At 38.6% G+C, this 27,652-nt stretch overlaps 1 protein-coding gene and 1 pseudogene across 1 annotated transcript in view; one reads left to right on the top strand and one right to left on the bottom strand.

Annotated features, from left to right (window-relative positions):
• Positions 1-24,519, bottom strand: part of ADAM17 (ADAM metallopeptidase domain 17) — a 69,236-nt gene extending 44,717 nt beyond the window's left edge. Inside the window, exons 1-6 of the mRNA XM_012639941.1 lie at positions 24,301-24,519; positions 13,152-13,284; positions 7,950-8,080; positions 7,100-7,188; positions 2,470-2,638; positions 761-894 (exon numbers count right to left, since the gene is read on the bottom strand). Of these exons, the coding sequence (XP_012495395.1) occupies positions 761-894; positions 2,470-2,638; positions 7,100-7,188; positions 7,950-8,080; positions 13,152-13,284; positions 24,301-24,397 (753 nt within the window). The 5' untranslated portion in view covers positions 24,398-24,519. The remainder of the gene's footprint in view (positions 1-760; positions 895-2,469; positions 2,639-7,099; positions 7,189-7,949; positions 8,081-13,151; positions 13,285-24,300) is intronic.
• A 542-nt stretch (positions 24,520-25,061) lies between these two features.
• LOC105806729 overlaps positions 25,062-27,652 on the top strand; it is a 7,721-nt pseudogene continuing 5,130 nt past the window's right edge.

The following is a 27,652-nucleotide window of genomic DNA, read 5'->3' as shown; positions in this document are numbered from 1 at the left end:
ATGGAGAGAATGGGAAAGGCAAGGCAATGAGAAAGATGTCTTTACTGAACTAGGCTCTTGGTTCATGAATAGATGCATTCTCTTTTATTCCCTCATTTTGGTCAGTGCCAACTTACCATGACAAATGAGATCATACTAGCAAAGAATGTCAATGAAAAATGATTTCCTTGACTTTTAAAATAATAAGTAATGCTTAAAAATCCAGTATCAACACTACTTAAATCATTCCTTTGTATCTCTGCCCTAGATTTAATTATGACCATGAAAGTCTCATATATTTCACACAAAGCCCAATGATGAGCTCTTTAACATGAACTGACCTTCTTCTTTGAAATATACACAAAGGCAAAAAAGTACACACAGGTTTATACAAATACTTATTTTTTTTTTACTCTAGAGCATACATCCACACGTGACATCAACAAGTTCACTGCCATTACAGCAGTGATGATTTTAAAGAGCTCACCTGTATAAAGAAGGAAGGACCACGTTAAAACCTCTCCCCAAACCTAATATGGATAAAAATTCTAATGTGCAGAAAATATTAGTTCAAAGGTAAAACAGGTTTTCATGAAACTATAATTTTCATATAGTAATATAAAAACCTCAGAGAATAGCCTTCAATATTCTAAGAAAATAACAGCATCTGGAACAGATCTGGTTTCACTAGTTTCAAATTATCACAGCCTCCTCTTAAATGGAATTTACCCACCCGCATGAGTTTTTTGTCCAGTCCCTTTATGGAATACCAAATACTTACTAAGTAATTTGTAGTTGTACTCTCTTCCCCTCTGCCCATGTATTTATAAAAGCGATGATCTGCTACCACCAATAATTTACATGTGTTCTTCATGGGATTTGGATCAGCTCTTCTCTTCACCCGATGAACAAGCTCTAATATGAATTTGTATGCACTATTAAATCAAAATTCATCAAAACAAGGAGTTTTTTATAGTAACGCTTTAAATCTAGTATATTTTTGAAACAAACATTATTTGAGCTTAACAAAAAAACAATTTAGAGGAAGACAGAAAAGTAAAAAGTATATTTGTGGTTTTAAATTTGTGGAATTCAGCTGGGCGTGGTGGCTCACGCCTGTGATCCTAGCACTCTGAGAGGCTGAGGCAGGAGGATTGCTTGAGGCCAGGAGTTCGAGACCAACCTGAGCAAAACTGAAACCCCCATCTCTACAAAAAATAGAAAAATTAGCTGGGTGTGGTGGTGCATGCTTGTAGTCCCAGCTACTCAGAAAGCTGAGGGAAAAGAATCACTTGAGCCCAGGAGCATGAGGTTGCAATGAGCTAAGATGACACCCCACCGCACTCTATCCTAGGCGACTTTCTCAAAAAAATAAATAAATAAATAAATAAAAATTGTAGAATTCAAAACCAAGGAAAAGTGCCTCCTTAATTTTTAAAATATGGAAACTTTAAGAAGTGCTTAACAGATTAAAACAATCACCTATTATCTGTGCTAGGAAACCATCAGTAATTTTCTTCTAGAAAAAGTTTATGAATTAACCAAAGTAACAGTACAAATGTCAAGATCACACATTAAAAATTAGTTTGTATTAACATCTCTCTAATCAAATTGTTTAAGATTTTTTTTTTTTTTTTTTTTTTTTGAGACAGAGTCTCACTCTGTTGCACGGGCTAAGTGCCATGGCGTCAGCCTAGCTCACAGCAACCTCAAACTCCTGGGCTCAAGTGTTCCTCCTGCCTCAGCCTCCCAAGTAGCTGGGACTACAGGCATGCGCCACCACGCCCAGCTAATTTTTTCTATATATTTTAGCTGTCCAAGTAATTTCTTTCTATTGTTTTAGTAGAGACGGGGTCTCACTCTTGCTCAGGCTGGTCTCGAACTCCTGAGCTCAAGCAATCCTCCCTCCTCGGCCTCCCAGAGTGCTAGGATTACAGGCGTAAGCCACCACGCCCGGCCTAAGATTCTTTGTTATTAAAATGCTACTAATATTTTCTAAGGTTTTTAAAAATAAGAACATCTCCAAGATGGATATATGTTTTGTAAATGACCCTAAATATTGTAAGCTCTAGTACTGTTTAATAAATAAATGACCTTAAATAGATCTGTCCCAAGACTGATGACCTTCTTGTAGTTCATAGATCTCTCTTGCTACCAACTAATTTTTTATAAACTTGAAGACTGTCTTTCAACAGTATTATTTTGTCACTTCTAAATACCTGCAAGGATATTTTCCCTCAGATCATTCAACTTCCCTTTCATGCAATCTTTTTTAAAGTCCAATCTTTACTGTTCCCATTAATTGCTAGTGTTTTCAACTCTTACATTACAGACAAAAGAATTAGAGTTTCTGGAACAAAACTGTATTTTCAAGCCCAATTAACTAAAATTAGTTGATAATCACGTTACTTTTTATCAATTAACAGCCACCCCTGCTGAAGACAGTTGGAATATGTTTGTTTTTTATTTGAAACATGTTTTAAGTCTTACCTTCAGGGGGCTCTCTGTCTAATAGCCCTTTTGGAATCAACTCTTCATTATCCACTTTTAAATAACCACACACTTTTGGAGACTCCAAACGTGAAACATTCTTGATATCTTCAGACTTATACACTAACATTCTTTTGTCTTTGGTATCATTAACAAATCTCCAAAGTGGCTAAAATAGAAAATATATATGACTAAGATGCAAAAACAAGAATTCCTAAATACTAAATTCTTCCAATACTCTTTGCTACTTCTTAGATAACATTCATTTCTAAGTAAATTGACCAGCATTTTATCCAAAATAAATCATTTCTGTCATATGGAGTTTCCATACTGGTAAATAAATACACAGACTATTCACTCTGATAATTTTATCTGTATATGAAGAAAGCACTACATACTTTGCATAAGTTACAAAATCTTTAAGAGGATCCAGAATAGAAAAATGTATATTCTTTTCCATTCATTCATACAAAAATATCTAATGCCTACTGTATACTAGCACTGTTATAGGTGACGGTGATAAAGCAACAGTTAGAAAAGGTTTCTATTCACGTGGCATTTTCATTATGGTTTCCTTAACATTCAGGTGTTTAACACCTTTTTGCCATGCTAGGTTTTACGCAAAGAACAAACATTTTTATGAAAGAAAACTCAAAATTTGCAACGATATACCCGAAACTTATTGGTTTCAGAAAATTTTTTTAAAAATCTGCATTTATAATGTTGCAAGGACAGACTAAATCATAACTAACATACTCCAATGGTTACCCCAAGTCAAAAGGATGTTTCTGTTTTTTCAAAACGAAGTTCTTCTCTATAAGAACACTGGTCTCATCAGAACCAGGCAGCGTGTGGAGAACGTACAAAAAAAGATATTTACATTTCTCTATCAGGGAAATGCAAATCAAAACCACAATGAGACACCACTTCATACTCTCTAGGATGGTTATAATCAAAGACCCTCTCTTAACCGGTAAGGATGTGGAGAAATCCAGAACCCTCATAGATGCTGTTGAGAATGGAAAGTGGTGCAGTCACTTTAGAAAACAGTCTGGCAGGTCTTCAAAGGTCAAAAATAGAGAAACCATTTAACCCAGCAATTCTGCTCCTACTGTATACCCAAGAGAAATGAAAACACATGCCCAAATGAAAACTTATTCACAAATGTTCACAGTGGCATTGTTAGTAATAGCCAAAAAGTAGAAACAACCCAAATGTCCATCAACTGAGAATGAATAAACAAAATGTGGTCTATCCATACAATGTAATAGTATTCAGCAATAAAAATAAATGAAGTACTGATACATGCTACAACATGGATGAACCTTGAAAACATTAATCTAAGTGAAAAAAGCGACACACAAAAGACCACATATTATATGATTCCATTTATATAAAATGACCAAAATAGGCAAATCTAAGGGACAGCAGGTTAGTGGTTGTGAGAATTAGGGAGGAAAGGGAGAAGAATGGCTAAAGGGTACAGGGTTTCTTTTTGGGGTCATAAAAAGTTCTAAAATTGTGGTGGTCTTTGCATAATTCTATTAAAATACTCTTATAAAAACTACAAAATTGTATACATTAAATGGGTGAATAGTACAGTGTATGAATTATATCTCCATAAAGCTATTAAATACACACACATACATCCCTTCTTTTGTAATTCATGTATGAGGTAGATTTAAGAAATAATGGTTATAGAATCTCAGGACTAGCAGAGACCTCAAAAATTAACTAACCCAACTCCTGGGCTGTAGGAATCTTCCACATTTAGTAAAGCTCATTTGGCCTATGAATAGAAGAGAAAAATTTTTTCTTTTGGGTCAAACATTTCTAAATTCACACTGATTGTTTCCTAGTATGGCCAGGCTAGCATAGAAAAAGACAGCAGGCTTTGGGATCAGAGAAACCTGAGTTCAAACCTCAACCTAACCTCACTATGTGCCTTGGACAAGAACTTAACCTGAGCATAACTTCTCTCATTAGGTAAGGGAGTGATAATACCTAACCTGAAGATTATGTAAGATAATAATCTAGTTATATCTTAAGATTTCAAAAGAAAGGTAATTGTTAATAATAACAGCTAACCCTATTATCACCATTACTAATAAGCTGCTGGAAAAAACATCATCTGATGAATAACTAAATAAAAGGCAGGAACCTTAACTGGATCCTGGATTAGAAAACAAACAAAAAAACCTATGAAGGAGATTTTGTGGATGACTGGAGATTCTGACTACAGACTGATTATTAGACAATATTGTAGAATTATTTACTTTTCCTCAGGTATGTTACTTTTACTACGGCTATGTGAAAGAATGCCTTTATTCTTAGGAAATGCACATTGAAGTATTTAGGTGTGAAGTGTCTTCATGTATGCAACTGATTTTCAAATAATTCAGGACAAAAGTGAGAGAGAGAAAAACGAATGTGACATACATTACATTAGCAGTTGATTAAGGGTTACAGGGTATTTTTTTAAGCTTTCTGTAGATATGAACATTTTCAAAACAAAAAGTTGGGGAGAAAAAATTATCTCATGATTCAAGTTTAATCTAGTCTTATTGACATAAACAGTAAGGTAAAATCAGGGATGGTTTAAAATATTTTATGATGATATGTTAGAAATAAAATACATACATTTTCCTGCCCACTTATGTCTAAGATTTTAATGCAGATGAACAATGATTTTTACATCAAGGTAAGTGCAAATAAGAATTATACAATAAATAATATGAAAATCACCATTCTAAGTAATAAACCACTTTTTCAACTAAAAATTATTACTACTACTCAGGAGGCTGAGGTGGGAAGATCACTTGAGGTCAGGAGTTCGGGACCAGCCTGCGAAACATAATGAGACCCCATCTCTAAAAAATTTTTTTTTCATTAGACAGGTGTGGTGGCATGTGCCTGCAGTCCCAGCTACGTGGGAGGATCACTTGAGCCCAGGAGTTTGAGGTAGTAGTGAGCTATGATCGTGCCACTGCACCCTAGCCTGAGCAACAAAGTGAGACCCTGTCTAATAAAAAATTTATTTTTATTAATCTCTTGCAAAAGTCCCTAAAGGAACGTCATTAATTTACTTTTAAGTAACCATCTAACAGTGAAGTATTAATTATACTCACTTTTGTACTTAGTGAAATGAAGGTATTGATGGAAACAGAATTCCTAATTCTCCAAAAGGAAATATTTGAAAAAATGAGGACTCTAAGTAAATTTAATTTGAATACTAAATGCACACATTTTGAATTAACAATTCATAGATTAGTCTAAGGAAATAAGCAGACACATGCACTGTGGCAGAAACAATGCTGTGTTTACCACGCTGTTTTCTCTTTCTGAGCTCCAAAGACAACTATTGATATCTTTCCCAGCCTCCTCTGTAGTAGGTCAGAGACAAAGTGATCTACAACGTGAGTGAAGGCCACTTCCAAGCCTGGCCCTTAACAACATCCTGGGTGATTCTCTAGCTCTATTTTCGTTCTGTGGCAGCTGCAGAGGACATGTGTCCAAAAGTCAAAGCCACAAGGTGGAGGAAGACCACACCAAGCTTCAAGAAGTGAGAAATAAACCTTTGTTGTGTTAAGCTGCTGTGATGTGGAAGTTTATATGAAGCCCTGGCACAGCCTAGAGCTTCCTACAGTTTCCTCTTTTAACTACCTTCACTATTACCTATCACCCGCACTATTCCAACTAAATATTAATACATGCCTCAAAAAGTATGTCCAAGGTTGTTCATTATAGCATATTTTATTTCAAAAATTAGCAAGAAAACAATTGAGTATCAATGGAGGATTGGTTAAATAAATGGAATAATGTTTCGATGGATCAACAGGCAGGCTTTATCAAAAACCCTAATTTAGATCTATATCAACATGAAAGATGTTCATAATTATATTATTAAATGAAAAATATCTGAAGACAAGCTATATATATTGTACGGTCCTAATTTTGCAGGAAAAAACAGTCTGTATAATGTATAATAGTCAGTATACCTATTTGTGTATATGCATATAGAAAAAAACTTGGAGTGATGTTTGTCAAAATGTCAACAGTAGTTATCTGTCCAAGTACAGATAATCTATTAATATTTTCTAAATTTTACAATGAGCATGTATTTTTAAAATAAAGGTATTTTAAGACATAAATTGATTTGGAAAAACAAACCAGTTTAAGACACTCCAGTGATTTGTCTATTCTAGAATGAATACATTTATAATATTAGCTCCTTTACTGTGTACTAAATTTCTGAGTCTTTCTGATAAGCTAGACTCCCCAAAACATTGCCATTAGATAGCCTCAACATTAACAAACTATAACATACTGCAAGGCCACAGATTTCTTTCTCACAATGATAGACAAAAGACTACTGGTCATGTAGTTTGGATGTTATTAAAATGTGTAATATTTATAGCACCCTGTCTTACACTTATAGACAGCTTCTTAGAGATGTAAAAATTATCCTTCTTTCAAAAATCTACTTTCCAGGTTAAAAAAAAAAGCTTTAAATACAAAGAGAAAAGAAATAATTATAATTACTTTTCACCTGTGCCATCTTAAAACAACTGAGAAGCTTTTTAAAAATTAGAGAGATAAGCTACTGAGAAAAATTCACATGTAGATTTACCTCTATGTTATATTCTGTCCCATCTGTGTTGATTCTTATTGTAACATCATCATCTCCTATATGGGCTAGAACCCTAGAGTCAGGCTCACCTTAAGAGAAAAAAAAAATTTAGTATGAACAAATATTCACATAAAGTAATAAACTATACACTCTCAATAAAAATCAACCAAATCTTTCATCAGAGTGAAATTTACCTAGGTACTTTGACAGCTCTGCAACCAAGAAACAAAGACCCCAGAAAGAAACTAGATAATTCTTGCCTTTCCTCAGAAGTAGCCTCAGGTCTACTCATTGGAAATCTATCCCTTTCCCAAAACAAACAAAACTGTGGATTTTCTTCTGGAAGAACTTTATCTACTTCTGGGTAAGGAAGAACTAAGAGAAGGTAGAAAGCATGACTTGGAATTTACAGGTTTTGAACTATACTATTTGAGGAATTTAATGCCACTTCTTTTATCTTATTGCAGAAAAAGGTCAAAAAGTAAACTACAATTGCTTGTTTGATATATTTTCTCAAATAAATACATAAAAGGATCATAAAGTAAATTATTTTATCTCCCAGCTTCCCTGTTTAAAATCTCATAAAGGAAGCCTACAATCCTTGCTGAAGACAAGAGAAGGTTAAATTATCACTTGAGAGGAAATTAATTTTAATCATCAAACAGCCAGCCAGTATGACATGTTAAATAATACTCACTTCTTCTATTAGAATGTTTCTGCTGCCAAACAGGCAAAGCACTTCTATGACACCCCTTCCCCCAACCCCACCGAAAAAAGAACATGCAATCAAGTTAAATTTGGAGACCTAACACCCTAGGCCCAAGAGCAAACAAACAAGCTCCATACTAACCAACCACATGTCCACTGAAGAAGTCCTGCCATTTTACAGTGTACTGGCTTTCATCTTTGCCATCCACCACCACAACTTTGAAATTTTGTGAAAAGCGTTCAGTACTGGATGTCAGGTATAATTTAAAATGCCTGAAGAACAAATGCATTCATATTTACTCTAAACACATAAAATAAAAGCCTCATTTTCATTTAAACTTTCTTTTCAAGTCAAAGAGGTGACATTAATAAAACACCATGCAAGTTATAACAAAGGTTTTACTTAGAGTAATGTATCTCCTGTAAAGACAAACAGACTGATTTGTTTCGTTGTAAAAACTTGGCAGATCAAAATAAACTGTTATTAGAGGAAAAAAAATTCAAAGAGTTTATGCATTCATCTTTTCTGGAAAACTCTGAAATAAGGAAACACACACATCTGGGTAGTTTAAGTCGGAGTCATACTTAACTCAAAAATTCATTATTAAAGACTAATATTATTATATGCCATTTACTGAACATTTACTCGGTATTAGGTACTCTGTATACATTATCTCCACTTCACACAATGAAAACTGAGGGTTAGAGATTAATCAACCTACTCAAGGTTATACAACTAGTAAACAGTAAAACTGGAAAATGAACTCGGTTTATTTCAAAACCCTGTACAATGATGCCTCTAGCAACCAAGCTGGGTAGAATATAAGAAAATTCTTATTGCTTTGCAAAACCAGTAAATGCTGCTTTCTATTTTTAAAAGCCCTCTTGCTTTTTTTTTCTCCTTAGAAGAACATATCTTGAAAAAAATAAATCCATAATTATTAGGGATATAAATACAAGGTATCCAAGATAGACATTAAAATCTACATTCTAGTTCTTTAGTTGGCTCAAAATTCTTTTTGTTTTCTACAAGTTTCAGTCCTGAAATAAAAACTGGGAATGAGCAAGACTTTTTCAATTATTATTTACAGAACTCTTTCAATGTGTTCATGAACACCAAAGACAAAGAAAGGTATGTTATTCATCTCACACGAACAAATTTTGTCAGCTGTGGTGCTGAAAATATGAAGTGTTATTTCCCCATGGGTTTGCATAAGTCTTTAAACTGCCAGGAAGAAATCTAGACTGGGACTGTCTCCATGGCAACAAATATTTTTAACTTTTTGAACATAACAAGGTAATTTTAGTTTGCTTGTGGTTTTTTAATGGTCAGAAGGAAAGAGACACAATAGAACATTATTTCATAAAACCTTGGAACATTTTCTCCTGCTGTCCTAAAATGTATCTTCCCACACATCTCAGTTATGATTTTTTTCCTTCAGTTATGCTGAGTACTTTGAAAAGAAAAGCATCCCTATTATACATGCCTTATTATTTAGTTTTAAAGCTCTCTATGAGTTGCAATATTATTTTACTTAATGTTCTTTCCAGAAAAATCACTGGAATTGTATTTTTCATTTTCTACATTAAGAATCTGCTCTTTCAGTAAAGATAAAAATAGTGATGGTGGCCGGGCGCAGTGGCTCACGCCTGTAATCCTAGCTCTCTGGGAGGCCGAGGTGGGCGGATTGTTTGAGCTCAGGAGTTCAAAACCAGCCTGAGCAAGAACGAGACCCCGTCTCTACTAAAAAATAGAAAGAAATTAATTGGACAACTAAAAATACATAGAAAAAACTAGCCGGGCATGGTGGCGCATGCCTGTAGTCCCAGCTCCTCGGGAGGCTGAGGCAGAGGATTGCTTGAGCCCAGAAGTTTGAGGTTGCTGTGAGCTAGGATGACGCCATGGCACTCTAGCCCAGGCAACACAGTGAGACTCTGTCTCAAAAAAAAAAAAAAATAGTGATGGTAAAATTCATGTTTTTTGATTTCCCATTCTTAGCTTTTGAGCTATAAAACCTCCAACAGGATATGACAGTCAAAATTTCTTTTACTTCATTCTCCCAAAATTATGTGAAGTCATTTACTTACAGAATTCTTGAACATCTTCATCTATCTTTCTGACTTTCAATTTAAGGATTTACAGTAACTACAGATTAGTGTTAACCAGCAGTCTGAATTAACATTTTCCTAACCATTTTTAATGGTCTATTTAGCTGGGTATATCACTTTCATTTCTTTATCAGTTCTATACCTCTTTAAATAATCTGAGATATTTCACTTTTAGGAGAAACATTTAACTTTTTCAAAAAAAATTCTGACATTATCAAAAAAGTACCAAAACAGTATCTGCAGCTTTTTTATTACTTTAGAATAAGAGTATTTCTTGATTACAACAAAGAGGAAATGTAACTTGTAAGGCAAATTTTCAATGCTTTTTTTCATAAAATCACTTTAACTCATACCATCTCTCAGTATTTCCATGCCTTTTCAACCTCTGATAGTCACATTCAAATTTAATGTAACAATTTTGGTTTAACACATTAACTGCCATGTGAGTCGTACTTAACTCGTGCTAGTTTTGAACCCGAGGCCTCGTGAAGTATATGTAACTCACATCTCTTCACCTTGGGAGCCGTGAGAACTATTTTTCAAGTTGCATATAAGTCATGCACAGAAAATAATAACAAATTTTTCATTAAATTAGAAAAGGTTGTTTTGTTTTCAAAGTTTTTATTCTATTTCCATAATAAAACACCGTGGCCCCAAGGAAAAAGAATTTTTTTCTAGTGTGGCAGTCAATGTGTTAAATTACTTTGCTATCTAAAAACAGAATCTTCTCATTTACCATCACCACCAAGTAATGAGTGGCTTCACTTCGCTAAGTTCAGCCCCGATACAAAATGATTATTTTAGATACCCCAGTATTTTTTTAAGAAGCTTTAATATTAATAACACAATATAATAGAAAGGAAAGGACATGGACTTTGGAGTTGACAAACTTGGCTCAAATCCTACCTTTACCACTTACTCACTGACCTTAGTCTTAATCTCTGAACCTAAATATTCATCTACAAATGGAAATAGTATCACCTATTAGCTGAATGGTTTTTAGGGTTAAATGAAATAACCTATTTTAAAGCATGTGGTACAAAATTCTTATAGATCATTAGATACATTTCCCATTAAACATTTAAGATGGAAACTGTAAAGAAAATTACAAACTTTCCTTCTTCCCTACACAGAGAAAAGTGGATATTGTTTAACATTTTCTTAATGAATCAGTATCATCTATGAAACATGAAAGAGAAATATGTAAGGTTATGGAAGTATTTGCCCCCTAGAGTAAGAATTCTACAGGACACCTCAAATCTAACTTTTAACAGAAACCCAGAAACTTAAGTTTTGAGTTCTTATCATTTTATCATTTCCTCCCTTTTCTCTTGCTGCTACTCATTTCTTGACACTATATCCACTCCTTCATCAAAGTCCCCCCCCCCAGTGTAGCAGAAATAGCGCAAGTTTTGGAGTCAGACCTGTGTTCAAATCCTGTATTTGTCATTTACTAGCTGAGTGATCTCGGGCAAGTTTTTAACCTCTCTGAGCCTCAATCTGAACCTCAAATTTTTTTTATTAGGTTTTCTTTCTTTTTTTTTCCTTTTTGCCTTCAAAGGGAACAACGTCTATGCAGAGTATAGTGAGAATTACAGATATTAATAACTTATGCAAAGTACCTAGCAAAGTAAATTATAGAAAATAAGCATCTGACAAACTATAGCTATTATTATTACCACTCTGCTCGAATCTGCTATAGATTAAAAGCTAGATAACCAATATCATAATATTTTGACATATCTACCAAAAAGAAGTTATTCAAAAATAACCTAAAGATGATGGCAATAGCTAGGAAAAACAAAAATATAGTAAAAAATTTGCATAAAATATCCATAACATGTGCAGTAATAAACCAATTTCCTTAATATGCTAAGCACTACTACAATTCAGTAGCCACAAGACAAAACCAGTAGAAAAATCGTCAAAGAGTATGAAAAGGCAGCTCACAGAAAAATAAAACGATTTACAAACACATGAAGGATGCTCAAATTCACACAAAATGCAAATCAAAACAACTATGAGGTACCATCCCCTCTCAGAGGGGTGTAAGTTAAAGGCTGATAAAATCTATTATTGGCAATGGTAACAAGAAATAGGTAAATTCATATACTGCCTCTAGAAGAATAAATTGGTCTAATATCTTCAGGAGGAAACAGAAATATCAATAAACATTAATAGCAAACATATCCTTGACCCAATACTTCTCCTTCTAAGAATGTACCCTATAAAAAACACCTAGATAAGGTACATATTTACTAAAATATTCACTGGAACATTATTAGTTATAGAAAAAAAATCATTTTGGTTAAAAAAATATCCATCTGTAGAATACTAGTAAGTTATTACAATTCTATGCAATAGAAATATTTATGCAGCTGTTTAAAATGAGGGAAATCTATGTTATCTATATCACTGAGATACATACATAGATCTAAATGCAAAAGATATACATCAAAATTTTTGAAAATTTACACAGGAAATCTTTCTGGGTCTGGAAAGTGGGACTGAGTTAGAAAGAAGTAAAAACTTTATATTCTCCGTAGTTTGTTTTTTAAACTAGGTGCACATATTTTTTTTTAAATGTGGTAGAGAAGGCCTATCCTATGAATAAAGAATAATTCAGCCCATTTATATTCTGATAGTGTTGTGTGTTTTTGTTTTTTTTGATATTGGACAAAGTTTCCCAAAAAGAATTTAGAAACAGGCCTGCAATTATGGAACAGATTTCAATCCATAAAACACAAGCAATATTAAAATTACTGCCCAAATATAACACAGTTTATGCTATAAAGTAAGTGGAACTCAATGCAGAACACTAAATTCTAGACCCAGCTCACCACCAGGCTGTGGGGTCCTAAACAAAACCTTTATCTCTTCATATGTAAAATAAAGGTAATATTTAATACATGGTATAAATAGATGGTTCTAAAGTAGCACCAAAAATGCAAAGTATTATAAGCATTCAATTAATTTTAATTATGTTAGAATTTCATAAACATTACCATTGTTAATACCCTGGAACACTCATTTAGTTTTTTAAAAATACTCATCAGTATGGATTTTACAACAGGCATTATACTATATAAGAATCATATATGACAGACTAATTATATCAGCTACAAATCTTTAGAATATAATTTCCTAAGATTTCAGTAGATACTCTTATTTTTCTGCTTTTGCCAAACCATATCCTCCACTCCCCCAACATTATTCTATGAATAATTCAAATTACCTTTTCAAAGCTGAAAAAGTTAGTAGTGTTTCTAAATGTGTCGAGGCCTGTAGATCCCTTTTTCTTACCGAGTGCTGCTGGATATTAGATAAGGAGAGGATATCATAGTCTGAGAGCAAAGAATCAAGCTTCTCTGAAATAAAGGTAAAAAGGGTATTAGCACCTAAACCTACTAATCAATTGCAATATCACTAAAACTGAGAGTGCCAGACAATAAACCCTTCCTGACATAATATGTTAGGAAGTGCCCATAAGGAACCATAAATCCCTTTTCATCAACGAAAGCCTGCCTCCTCCAAAATCAGGAGGATTTTTAGAAGACAATTTGTGTGACTTGAGTCTCTAAAAACTGTCTATGGCTCACACCTCGGGAGGCTGAGGCAGGAGGATAGCTTGAGCCCAAAAGTTGGAGGCTACAGTGAGCTATGATCGTGCCACTGGTTTTATTTGACCTGATGCTTTCCTTTTCTCTCAACAAGTATCACTGCAGAAGCTATGGTAGTCAAAATCATTCCAAAGGGCTTAGAATGTCCTCAAAATATAGCAGCAGGAGCTTAAAATACAAGTTTTTTGCTACTGATGTTAAATATACTCACAAAACCTGTTTTAAAAGAAGGAATCTCAACTCGTATATGGGAGCTAAGAAAATGGATCTTACGGAGGTAGAGAGCAGAATGGTAGTTACCAGAGGCTGGACAGGGAAGAGGGGGAGATCAAGAAAAATTGGTTAATGGGTACAAAAATAGTTAGATAAAAGGAATAAGTTCTAGCATTTGATAGTACACTGGGGAAATTATAGTTAACAATAATTGGCCAGGTGCAGTGGCTCACATCTGTAATCCTAGCACTCTGGGAGGCCAAGGTGGGAGGATCACTTCAGGTCAGGAGTTTGAGACCAGCCTGAGCAAGAGCGAGACCCTATCTCTACTAAAAATAGAAAAAAATAGCTTGGCGTGGTGGTGCACACCTGTAGTCCCAGCTACTTGGGAGGCTGGGGCAGGATTGCTTGAGCCCAGGAGTTGGAGGTTGCAGTGAGCTATGATGACACCACTGCACTCTAGCAGGGGTGACAGAGAGAAACTCTGTCTCAAAAAAAAACCCAATAATTTATTGTATATTCCAAAACAGCTAGAAGAGAAGATTTTTAATGTTCCCAAAACAAAGAAAAATGTTTCAGGTGATGCTATCCCAGTTACCCTTTGATGGTTACACATGGTATACAGGTATCAAAATATCACACGTACCCCAAAAATATGTACAACTAATACACGTCAATAAATAAATATAAAACAAAGACAAATTAAGTAAATTCAAATATACCACTGCCAAGAGACACCCCCTTTCCAAAATCCCCTCCCTATCCTCCACCCAACATCCTACCCCTCCTTACCCTAACAGCTCTCAGAATGCTGGCAATTAGGCCAGCATTCCAGAGAAATCTGGAAATCTGACAATCTCAAATGAAAGTCCTAAAATTCTGATATCAGAAGTTTCCAAAATGGAAGCCCCCACTGGAAAGAGAAAAGAAAGAAAAAGAAAAAGAAAAAAGAAAGAATCAACCCAATACTTTTCTTTCACTTTCCCCTGAATATCCTCAATTGGTTCATTCATCAATTCATTCATTTGCTGCTATGACTCAGGCACTGGTCTAAGTGCTGAAATACAGCATTAACAGAACAAAGGCCTTGCCTAATGGAGCACACATTTTAGTGTGGGAGAGACAGACAATGCACAAGAAAACATATGTCAGTGCTGTGGACATTAAAGCAAAATAAAAGAGATAGGGAATGTGAAAGACTAGTTTATATAGAGTGGTCAAAGAAGGAAAAGCACCTCACTGTTACATAATATTTAAGCAAACATGAAGAAAGCAAGCGGTAGGCATGCTGCTATCTGATGAAAGTAAATTTAAGCAAAGTTTGTTCAAAGTTCTAACTCAAGATAAGATTAAATAAAGTAGCAGCACATGACATACTTTCTAGATATCACTTATTTTGTTAAAAAATTTTCCTTTTAAATTTAATTCAGAGGAAAGCTGTTTCAGAAGGCATCAATCACTTCTATGGTAATGAATGGTTGCTGGTGATTTGGCCTTGCTAATTATAACGCCTAGTGACACCAATGGAAAAACTTCAAGAAGTTTACCATTTATTCAACAATTTTTGAGTGCTCCCTACAAGGTACTGTGCTGGGTGTTTTATTATACATTATCTCCACAAACATCCCTGGGGTATTATCCTTATTTTACAGATCAAAAAACAGATTCCAGAGAGAATAATTTGTCTACTATTACAAAGCACAAAACTGGCTTTTGAACTTGGGCCTTCCTGGCTGAAATACCCACATTTTATTGATGTCATACTTTTGAAACTCTTTTAAATAGTCTAGCTCTTCTGAGACCTTCTATTTCTTAAGTCTCTTACATTTTGACATGTCAACCAAAGATGACCTCTCCTTCCCCTGAATTCTAAAGCCCTTCGTTTATATTTTTCTTATGGTACTTTTTGGTTATGACATATTTATCTTATCTCATAAACAGATTATGAAAGGGTGAAAAGGGAGCTATATTTTATTCATCACAGTATCTTTACATCATAACACTCAGCACTGAACCAGGCACTTATCAGCACTTACATGTTCACAAACTATGTGAATTCTCAATGCTGAGACGCCAATACGATCCTATAGCTCTTCAACTTCCCTGTACAGGTTGGTACATGAACTCAGTTTCATTCAAGATCATAATCACTCCCACTGACTTAGAAACTTAACCTCAACATTGTAGTTTCATTGTCAATAACATAGACCAGTAGTTCTCACAGTATAGTCCCCACCCCAGCAGCATTAGCATCACCTAGAAATTTGTTAAAAATGCAAATTTTCAGGCCTCCCCTCAGACCTACTCAATCAGAAATCCTCCCCGTGAGGTCCAGCAGCCTGTGTTTAGCAAGGCTTCCACATAATTCTGATGCACACTTAAGTTTGAAAACCACTGAACTAAGCTAAAGGAAACAGCTCAAAGTAAAGAAAAAGCCTTTAAGCACAAAGACATCCATTATTCAGCCCTGCATTATTTTTAAGAAAACCAGAATCAATGTAAATTAATAACTGGAAAATAGGTGGATAAGTTATAGCATTTCCAAAAACAGGTGAAAAAAACCTGCAACCACTTAAAATGCCGTTTACAATAGCTTTTTAAGAACATGGAAGAATGCTATAACATTAAATAAGGATAGATTTAAAAAACTATTCGTATTGCATGATCTTCAGTTATGTATAAAAATAGGTCTAAGACAAAGAGCAAGATAGTAACATCATTGGTTATTTTGGGTGTATTTTCTATAATAAGCATTTTTTAAACGTAGCTTGCTAAAGCCCTTGAAGATAACTAATATGTTTCGATTGTAATTTGCTCTCTTTTATAACTAGATATCTCAAATTGGAGATTCTGGAGCCATTATAAACATTATAGTAAAAACAGCTCCCCCTTTGGGGCCAAACCGGAGGTACTTACTGCTCTTGCTATTGTCTTTTCACTAGCAAGTAACCTCTCAGATACTCAATATTTCATTGCACTTTACTTCCAAAATTCTAACCATTGGTAATCTCAATTTTCTATAATCTTTTCAACAGAATTTATATTTACTCCCACCTCCCAAGAGTTCAGCTCTTATCCATATCCAAATCTCTCAATAAACTTAAGTATAAACCACCTGTCTTCTTATAGTAGAATTTATTACATTAATCCTAGACAATGCTATAAAAACTGTCTATCTTAGCTCAGTGTCTGGCCATATTCTTTCTTTAAAACTGTGGCTGGGCATGGTAGCTCACACCTGTAATTCTAGCACTTTGGGAGGATGAAGAGGCAAGATAACTTGAGGCCAAGAGTTCGAGATCAGCCTGGGCAACAGAGCAAAATCCCATCTCTACAAAAAATTTAAAAATTAGCGGGGCATGGTGGTGCTCGCCTATAGTCCCAGGCTATATTTAGGAGGCTGAGGCGAGCAGACCACTTGAGCCCAAGAGTTTGTGGCTGCAGTGAGCTATGATGACGCCACTGTCACTAATCCAGGCAACAAAATGAGACAGTGTCTCAAATGCATGAATGAATACAAATGAATGAACGAATGAGTCTCCACACTGGCTCCTACAATGGGTGCTCTCTAGAATGAGAATATCTTCCTACAAATTGCTCCAGCAATCATCCTTAACAACTGAGCTTGTCTCATTTCAGCTAGCTACAAACACAAATTAGAAAACAACATGCAGGCCAGGCGCGGTGGCTCACACCTGTAATCCTAGCACTCTGGGAGGCCGAGGCGGGCGGATTGTTTGAGCTCAGGAGTTCGAAACCAGCCTGAGCAAGAGCGAGACCTCATCTCTACTAAAATTAGAAAGAAATTAATTGAATAACTAACTAAAAATATCTAGAAAAAATTAGCCGAGCATGGTGGCGCATGCCTGTAATCCCAGCTACTCGGGAGGCTGAGGCAGGAGGACCGCTTGAGCCCAGGAGTTTGAGGTTGCTGTGAGCTAGATGATGCCATGACACTCTAGCCCGGGCAACACAGTGAGACTCTGTCTCAAAAAAAAAAAAAGAAAAAAGAAAACAACAGGCACAACTTTTTTCAAAAGGTCAGTGTATTATATTATTTAGATATTCCCTACCCGTCCCTCCCTGCACTTCTCTGCCAAGTGCTGCAGTTTAGTTTCCCTCACTTGGCCTCTTGCCTACTGGTCCTTAGAGACCCTACCCTTCCTCACTGCTTTTGTACCTTTTCCATCTCCCCAACTCTACCTTTTCTTTCGTGCACACACATTCTATCTACACTTATTTTTTTCTCTTTTCCACCAGACCCCACTTACTCATTTATTCAACAAATATTTATTGAGAGCCTCCTACCTTTTAGGCACTAAGGAAACAACAGCGAGAAAGACAAATACATTTCCAGTATTGTGACATTGGATGAAAGACCATCACACAAAATATTATTACAAAGTGTGTCACATGCCAACAGACAAGTAGTTGCAAAAAGTTATGGAAGGACACAGCAGGGGCATGACCTCTGCCTAGTGAGTCAAGGATGCTTTCCCAGGAAGCAGTACTGACATTAAGACCAAAAGGACAAGGCAGCAGCCAAAAGAAGGGAAAGAAAGGAGAGGTTCTCAGTCGAGGGCAGAACATAATACTCAAAAGAAGTAGAAACAAGGTTGCAGTGCAGAGCAGCACGGAAGGAATATGATGAGGTGTGAGGCTGGATAGACAGGCAGAGGTAAGTTGTTAGATTTTGGATAAGATCAACAGCTGTAAATTAGAAATTTCATTGTGACTGCAGTGTGGAGAATAGGCTATAGGGGAACAAGACTGGAATCTGGGAAATCACCTAAGCTGCTGCTGAGCAAATCTGGTGGAGACCACCAAAAGACTCCTAGGTTTCTGGCTCAGGTACCTCGCTAGAAACAGAAGACTGCCTCTTCAGCACTCCCCAAAACGTACAGTAGGACAATGAAGCTGACTAGCCAGGCCATGCAATAAGCACCAGGTGCAGGTGAATCCTTCCTTGGGACTAAGGGATGAGAAAAGGAGAGTAGGGCTTTCTTCTAGGCTGGGGACCCAAGAGCCTGGAACTAAAAACTTAATTTTATGGGTTTATACCAGTAAGGAAGAATGGAGTATGAGCTGCTTCAACTGATTGCCTATCAAGAGCTCCTCATCAGGGCTTACCCTGGGCCAAGACTTTCCAGCAAGACCAGTAACCCGGATGCAAGTTCAGGTTAGGCAATGAGACTACTTCCACAATTCCCAGCACTCCTGCCTAGTACTAGACTAAACCTGCCACTTACACTCATTCTTCTAATCAAAAGAATAAATGATACGTAATTTTGGACATGTTATAAGAAGTGCCTGTGAACACTGAAGTGGAAACATCAAATGGGCAGCTGGATATCGAGCTTCAGAGAACAGGTCCAGGTCAGAGATACATGTTTAACAGTTAGCAGAACACAGTCAAATGGTAAGTGAAACCAGGGCAGCAGATGAGACTTGTCAAAGTCTATGACTCCTGGTAAAAGGGGGGGAAAAAAAAAGGAAGTGGTGGCAGGAGGGAGATGCCCATCTCCCTGGCTGATTTTAGGACTAAGTTACAAGATACAGGGTAAGTAGCCCTTATGCAAAATGACTGGGACCAGAAGTGTTTCATATTTTGGATTTTTTTGGATTTTGAAATATCTGCATATATATGAGATATATTGGGGATGGATCCATGTCTAAACATGAAATTCACTTATGTTTTGTATACAACTCATGCACATAGAGTAGAGGTAATTTTATACAATATTTTAAAATGATTTTGTGCAGGAAACAAAATCTGTGCACCCTGAACCATCAGAAAGCAAAGGTGTCACTATCTCAGCCACCCATGTGGACTATCAGTGGTTGTTTGGCAACACTATCATTCCTGACTCTGAATTTACGTGCTGTAGATCAGTAATCATTTTCCTACACTTATCCACACATAAGTACTTAACAATAAAACATGGCATACCAGGCCAGGCGCGGTGGCTCAAGCCTGTAATCCCAGCACTCTGGGAGGCCGAGTCGGGTGGATCGCTTTGAGCTTAGGAGTTCGAGACCAGCCTGAGCAAGAGCAAGACCAGACCCCATGTCTATTAAAAATAGAAGGAAATTAGCTGGACAACTAAAAATATATAGAAAAAATTAGCCGTGCATAGTGGCGCATGCCTGTAGTCCCAGCTACTCGGGAGGCTGGGGTAGGAGGATCGCCTGAGCCCAGGAGTTTGAGGTTGCTGTGAGCTAGGCTGACGCCATGGCCCTCTAGCCCAGGCAGGCAACAGAGTGAGACTGTCTCAAAAAAATAAAAAAATCAATAAAAATATGGCATACCATTAATACAGTGAAAAATAATGTGTTCAGGGAAACTTATGGTCAGTGCTCAAAAAGTTTCAGATTTTGGAGCATTTCAGATTAGGGATGCTCAACACTTTCATATTACTTCCCTATCTCAGTGAAGCCCATTTCTGTCCCTCCTTCTCTACCAATCTTTTTTTTTTTTTTTTTTTGAGACAGAGTCTCACTCTTTTTGCCCGGGCTAGAGTGAGTGCCGTGGCGTCAGCCTAGCTCACAACAACCTCAAACTCCTGGGCTCAAGCGATCCTCCTCTCCTGCCTCAGCCTCCCGAGTAGCTGGGACTAGAGGCATGCACCACCATGCCCGGCTAATTTTTTCTATATATTTTTTAGCTGTCCAATTAATTTCTTTCTATTTTTAGTAGAGACGGGGTCTCGCTCTTGCTCAGGCTGGTTTCGAACTCCTGAGCTCAAACAATCCGCCCGCCTCGGCCTCCCAGAGTGCTAGGATTACAGGCGTGAGCCACCGCGCCCGGCCTCTTCTCTACCAATCTTTTTCAGACTTTCTTCAAAGTATACTTCCAGCTGTATACATTTACCAACTCTCACAATACAAAATGGCGAAGGACCAAAAAATCAACCACATTTGGCCTTGCAGGACACTTACACTTAACGTTTTGGAAAATTCTCTAAAAGCCAAAATAATTTCTCCAGTTTCCCCATCATGGCTCTCTGCTTAACTCTTCTCTCCACTCTATTCTACAAATACAGTTTATCTCTTTGACTAGTGCAGACTAGAATTATATTAAATCTCCCTTGGAGCAGCTAGGGTGGTTAAGTGTTTAAATTACAAAGGAATGCAGCCTATAAGCGAAATTAACATCAAAAGAGGAAGCCAGGACAGATGCCCCTAATCCTAGCACTCTGGGAGGCCCAGGCAGGAGGATTGCTTTAGCTGAGGAGTTTGAGACCAGCCTGACTAAGAGCAACACCTGGGCTCTACTAAAAATAGAAAAAATTAGCCTGGTGTGGTAAGTCCCAGCTACTTGGGAGGCTGAAACAGGAACATTGCTTGAGCCCAAGAGTTTGAGGTTGCTGTGAGCAAGGCTGACACCGTGGCACTCTAGCCCCTGCAACAGAGCAAGACTCTGTCTCAAAAAAAAAAAAAAAAAAAAAAAGGAGGAAGGAGGAAGCCAGTCTGACCCTGCTCTAACATATATTAAAAAGAAAAAAAAAAAAAAAAGCCAGATGTCAAAAATACTGAGTAAAATGGTGCTGAAATGAACACTGCAATATGGAGAATCCCCATGCCAATAACCTCAAGGTAAATTTCAATATGTATGTTTCAGATACAAATTTTCATCCCTCATCTGTGACCTGTATTTTTTCCTTCCACCCACTACATCCTCTTTTATTAAAAGTAACACAAAGGGAAAACAATTTTGAAATCAAAGTGAGACTTATACACTCCAGCTGCAACTTCAACAAGATATCATCATGACTAAACTCATATGACTCATAACTTTCCAGAATTATGCAATTCGTAACAGTTCAATTGAAATCATTTTTGGTGACCTATGGAGTACTCCAAAAGCCAGGCTTCCATTTATATATTTTTTGCCCTTCAGAAAAATGCTGTCATATACCTAATTAATATTCAGTACTGCCATTACAGTAACATTTATAGGACAATAAACATAAACAATAAATAATAAGCCATGTTCTTTAACTATAAAACTATTTGTTGGTCTTGACCAACTCAATCTAAATAATGGTAGGGTTAAGTTAAGCAATAAATTACATCCTGAGCTGTCAAACAAACATAACAAAGTCATTCTTCAAAAGAAAAAATGCCCACAAGGTGTATGTTCATCACCAACTGTGTGAACCTAACAAATAACTGTATCTTTGTGAGACTCGTTTTTCCTGCCTCTTTATTAAAAAACTAGACATGATCTCTAAGGTTCATTTCAGTCTCTAAGTCCTAACAGTCTCTAAGTTCCGCCATCAGAAATGTCCTTATGGCCAGGAGCGGTAGCTCACGCCTGGGAGGCCGAGGCGGGCGGATTGTTTGAGCTCAGGAGTTCGAAACCAGCCTGAGCAAGAACAAGACCCTGTCTCTACTAAAAATAGAAAGAAATTAATTGGACAACTAAAAATACATAGAAAAAATTAGCCGGGCATGGTGGCGCATGCCTGTAGTCCCAGCTACTCAGGAGGCTGAGGCAGAAGGATCGCTTAAGCCCAGGAGTTTGAGGTTGCTGTGAGTTAGGCTGATGCCACAGCACTCTAGTCTGGGCAACACAGTGAGACTCTGTCTCAAAAAAAAAAAAAAGAAAAGAAATGTCCTTATTTTCCCTCTTCACCTTCCTAACCTTAAAGTCTGGGCTCAAGCACCACCTCCTCCAGGAAGCCTTAACTATCTTCCCAGGCTGAGTTCAGTGTCCCTTTGTGATAATACCTGCCATAATGGGCTCTAGCACTCTCCTCCATGTTGCTTTAGAAGTGTCTGTTTAGATGTCTGTATGTCTATTCCAATATACCACAAGCCTTTGAATATGAATATTGTCTGATCTTTGTATTTCCAATGCCACGCATAATATTAATACTTGGCAGACAGTATGAGTTCTTCAAATACTTGGTGAATAAATGGGTAAGTCTATCCACTTTTCTGATACACATGGTCTGCACTTTGCAAATAAAAAAAACCACATGGTCAAAAAAACCCTTATGATCTGTAAATGCTGCTGTGAATCGATCCAGAAAGTAGTATCTTTCTCTATATTGTATGCTTTCCTAGGATTCATGTTTTCCACCTGTGAACAAGACAATGATAATAACATAAGTGAAACAGATGTATTAGGGTAGTGCAAATATTATTTTAGTACTTCAAAATACATGTTTATTCTTTTTATTAACATTTATGCTTAAAATGAAGCAGATCCTCATTTTATTGCTCCACCTAAACCACACCCATACTTCAAAACTTTCCTTCAATTTGTATTGACTTAACACTTCCCAGCATTTCCTAACTGGCTCCCTTGACTTTCATTAAACTAGTCGCTTGTAATCTATTTCAATTTGAGACAACTACAAGGCAGTTGTTCAAGTGAGAACACTCAACAGCTTTAATATACATATCAGTCAATTACAACTTCTGTCCATTAAATAAGAAAAAAATGCCAAGTAACAAATTAATGCAAAAATTTTGATTAGCCATGAAGAAAACCCACATGGTGTCTCTATCTGCACCATACTATACTTGGTATCATGGTGGGATTTGGGGACCAATACAATCACGAAAAATGACAAAGCTACATCTCTACACGCTGCGAAAACAGACTGTTTCACACTTTTGTTACTAATTAACCAAACTGTCTTGCATGTCAACTTTTGAAAGATAAAGGACCCTAAGACACACTAAAAGTTTATATAAATGACTTCCACCAAACTTCACGTCTCAATGTATGTCCATCCTTAAAATCCAATCTCTCTGGAAATCTAATTAAACAGAAACCCTCTACTTTCCAGGCTCTAAACTGATCAAACTGGTCATCCCTGCTAATGTCTTTGTTTGAAATTGCAAGGAAAGCACTCACTGGGGCAGCATCACGAGTTGGCTTCGCAGGTTTTAGCCTCTTCCTAACTCCCTAGTACCTCCAATAAGTTACAACTTAAATAACCACGAACGTGCTTATGATGTTCGCAAAACGCAACTCCAAGACTCTTAACTCCAGCAACAAAAGCATATGAAACAACTCTAGTCGCCGCCTTCCAACCAGATTATTGCACAAGTAACTCCTACAGTAGAAATTCTAGTTTCCTCCAGAGGAAGAACTCTGGAGCTTTGGGCCCTTCCTTTCCTTCTCAAAGTCCTGTCTTTGGTAAGAACACATATTAGATTTGTTCCTTAGGGCAGGGACCTTGGCCACATCTCCCTATGCAAACACAGCCAACCACCACCCCCCCTCCAAACCCCTTACCTCTTTCCCAACACACTATACAAACGCAAACTCAGGGAGCAGACCCCTCCCAGACGCTCAGTCACTACAGGAAGCCCCTCCAGTACCCCTTTCCCACAGGAGGGACAAACCCATCTCCTTTATTCTTTCCCTAAACTCAGAGAGCCACACCCCCTTCCTACATTGAAAACTTAGGGATGAGCCACCATCACCCAATACCCCGCCCCCAAACACCTGATAGATCCAGCTCCCCTGCTCTTCCCTCAAAGCAGCGCACTCCAGGCGCCGGCCTACGCCAGCTCCCCCCGGGTCTTTACCAAGTCGCTGATGGGAGCCGAAGCCTGGGTCGTCCGGAGGTCGCGGTGCCAGCACGAAAGGAACCAAGCTGGTCAGGAAGAAGAGACACTGCCTCATGTTCTCGGCCTGGCCACCGGCTCCACCTCTCTGGACAGCCTTTGCCGGACGGGGGGTTCGGAAACTACTCACATTGGGGAAAGAGGGGATCCGCCCGGCCCCTCAAACCTCTTTCTCCTCCCGCGCCGCCTACCGGGAAGACGCTAGAGTCACTCGCTAGGCCCCCGGAAGCGCAGGTGGCGCTCCTAGAGGCCGGCTCAGCCCGCTTCCGGCCGCCGCCGACGCCCTCCCCGACCCACAGCCGGAAACCGGGTGCCGCGCGGCCTGTCGGGGCACTCCGCTCGCCCCGCCCCGCGCCGGCGTGCAGCGGGCCCCAGGTCTGCCGCCATCTTGCGGCGTGTCCGCTAGCCCCGCCCGCCTCGTCTCGCTGGGGTTTGGCCGGCGCCTGCCTGGACGCGGCCCGCGACGTCCTAACTCGACCTAGTTCGGCCTTGCCTCTGTCCCCGGGTGACCGCGGAGAGGGTAGGCGGGATCTCACGAGCAGGTCCTCAGGCGCATCTGGTCGCCTCCTTTGTCTTGGTCCCATATCAGGTTAGGATCCATGCTATCCTTTTTACTAAAGGAGCTGTGAAAACCTGTTTGGGGCCTACCGACCGGCTTCCGCAGGGTGGACGAGGGTGCGTGCCTGGCCCCATGCCGCAAGCTGTCTGCCGGGTGTGCTCAGATGGGAGGGCGTGAATCTAGCCACAGGAGTGCCCAAGGGACGAAGGCTAGGCCCCAGGAGGAGACCCACGACGCCCCCAAAGGGGCTGTGCCTCACTGGGTCCCGAGCCCGGCTTCCGAAGCCCGCGTCCACATACCGCTCCTGCGAGACAAACTTCCCGGACCCAGATCAGGTATCCAGCTCACTGGCTGACAGCCGGAGACGTCCGTGGCCTCTGCCGGTCCACTGTCACAGAAAGGCTTTGGGGGGGGAAAGCTAGGCATTTCCTGAATGCACATTTGCTCCTTGCCCCCGTTGTAGGGAGCGAGCCTGTAGGGCATTTCCAGAAACTACCGTCCTGGGACCTTATCTGTGAGTACAGGATCTGGAATCTTACTGAAAAGTGGCTTACTAATAATCTGTTTAACACATTGACTGCCACATGAGTTGTATTTAACTCACGCTAGTTTTGAGCCCGAGATCTCATGAAACATATGTAACTCACACGTCTCCTTACCTTGGGAGCTGCCAGAACTATTTTTCAAGTTGCATATAACTCACAGAAAATAATAAAAAATAACAAATTTTTCATTAAATTAGAAAGGGTCGTCTTGTTTTTGAAGTTTTTGTTCTATTTTTGTAATAAACACCGTGGCCCAAAGGAAAAAAATTTTTTTTCTAGTGTGGCAGTCAGTGTATTAACAGAGGAAAATGCACTGTCAAACAGAAAGTAAGTAAAATAAACTCAGAGCACATAAAACACAACTACACTTTGTTTTAATTAAAACACCTGTGGCCTAACTTGTTATCTCTAAGACTTGCTTCTTGGGCTTGAAAAGCCCTAAGCAGGCAGTGGGGGTGTGAACTCCCCACTTCAGTTCTCACCAGTAGCAGATTCTCAGGACTCAGATTAGCCAGCCTCACAGGTGAAGAAAAAGAACTAACAGCTCTGCCAGTGCTTTTGTTACCAGCCTGTTAAAGTAGGGGGGAAAAGCCATTTTTACCCTTTAAAACTCCAGGCAACTTTTCATTAGCTGCTGACACTTCCTTTCTCTGTGTTGTGGCCATTCTCTCCTTCTCTCTATCTCCAGCTCCCTCTTTTTTTTTTTTTTTGCAGGAAAATAAATAAACTTTGTAATTTTTTTATCCTAAACTGTGTGAAAAATGTTTTCCAACCCACACCATGAGCTTCTCATGAGGTCTCCACTGTTTCATGTGGTGGGTGGCCTGTACAGAGGAGAAACTGGGTCACTTTTCTATCCCCGTCATGGGGACTTCACTTTTCTATCTTTGTTATGGGGAGTCACTTCCCTGCCTCCATAGGAGGAGCTCAGTTTTCTGCTTCTGTCTCTGGACTGCTCCCTCTGCTACAGAGCTCCCAGGACTTCATTCTCAGTGCTCTCATTGGGAATTTGGTAAGTCTCTTGGGCTCTAAAAATGGTCCTATGTTCAAGGTTGGGAGTGACAGCTTTCTGGTTTGGTCAAGGATGAAACACCCAGCACTGGGTCTACCACTTGGGAGGGTATTTGGTGGCGGGGGGACAGGGAAGTCCCTTGGAGGTCCAAGTCTGAGTCAGAACTTGGGACACCTGTTTTCTGGCCAGATCTCTAGGTCACAGCTTGACTCAGACTTGAGGGATGCCTGATGTCTGGTCAGAATTCCGGAGGTCATCTGAGTTGGGAACGCCCCCTCAGATTTCTTCCATTTTCAACATATGACCGTCTCTAAACGTCCTTTTCCTTCTCCTAGTTGCTATCACAGGCAACATTGAGTTAAATGAAATTTGGCCCAAGAATGGATGTCTTAATCATAATGCTATTCTGCCAGTTGACCTATTGCCACTGGCACAGCAAGGGGGTCTAAAGTTCCCTACAGTCAGGCTTTTTTTCCCTACAGTCAGGCTTTTTTTAAACTTGCTAGACTTTCTAATCTTCACTCTACCTGCCACATTTTACTTCTTAGCCCCTTCTCTCTCACTGTCTTCACCTTCCATGTGAAGTTTCTCAAAATTCACCTCCCTCCTTCAGCATACTTCCCCCTATTTCCCCTCCTCCTTCTCCATCTCCGCCTGGCCACGCTCTCTCAGACCGACTACTCAAACTCCCTTCCTGCCTGGGCACCAACTCCCTCTCTGGAAGGATATGGGGTCAGAAAAAATCCAGTTTTTTCTTTCACAACTGCCTCCACTACAACTCTGTGTCACTGGAGTACGGAGTGCCCCAGCAAGTGGACCCTGCCGGGACCGTGCCCTCACTACAAAAAGGAAAGAGCCTGGAAGAGCCAGTGCCCTCTTTCTACAACGGGAGACCATCCTTGCCTTCCAGACCTGGTGGGCCCGGTAAACTGATTCTCTCCATACCCAGGGATCTTCTGGAGCTGCTTCAGTCTGACAGATCCCAGCTTCAAAACCAACTTCACAACATCAAGATGGCAGAGCCTTAGGGAACTATCACAGATAACCAAATTGATTTTAATTAACACTGGAGCCACTTACTGCTCTTCCTGAATTTTCAAGACCTCTATTTCCCTCCCCTATCTCCATTGTCCAAATGGAAAGTAAAATACAAACCCCCTGTGTATTCCACAGCTCCTCTGCCTGCTGGGAGATCAA

Source organism: Propithecus coquereli, unplaced genomic scaffold, assembly GCF_000956105.1.
Source record: "Propithecus coquereli isolate 6110/MARCELLA unplaced genomic scaffold, Pcoq_1.0 Scaffold145, whole genome shotgun sequence".
Taxonomy (NCBI): Eukaryota; Metazoa; Chordata; class Mammalia; order Primates; family Indriidae; genus Propithecus; species Propithecus coquereli.
This window is presented reverse-complemented; position numbering and strand designations above follow the sequence as displayed.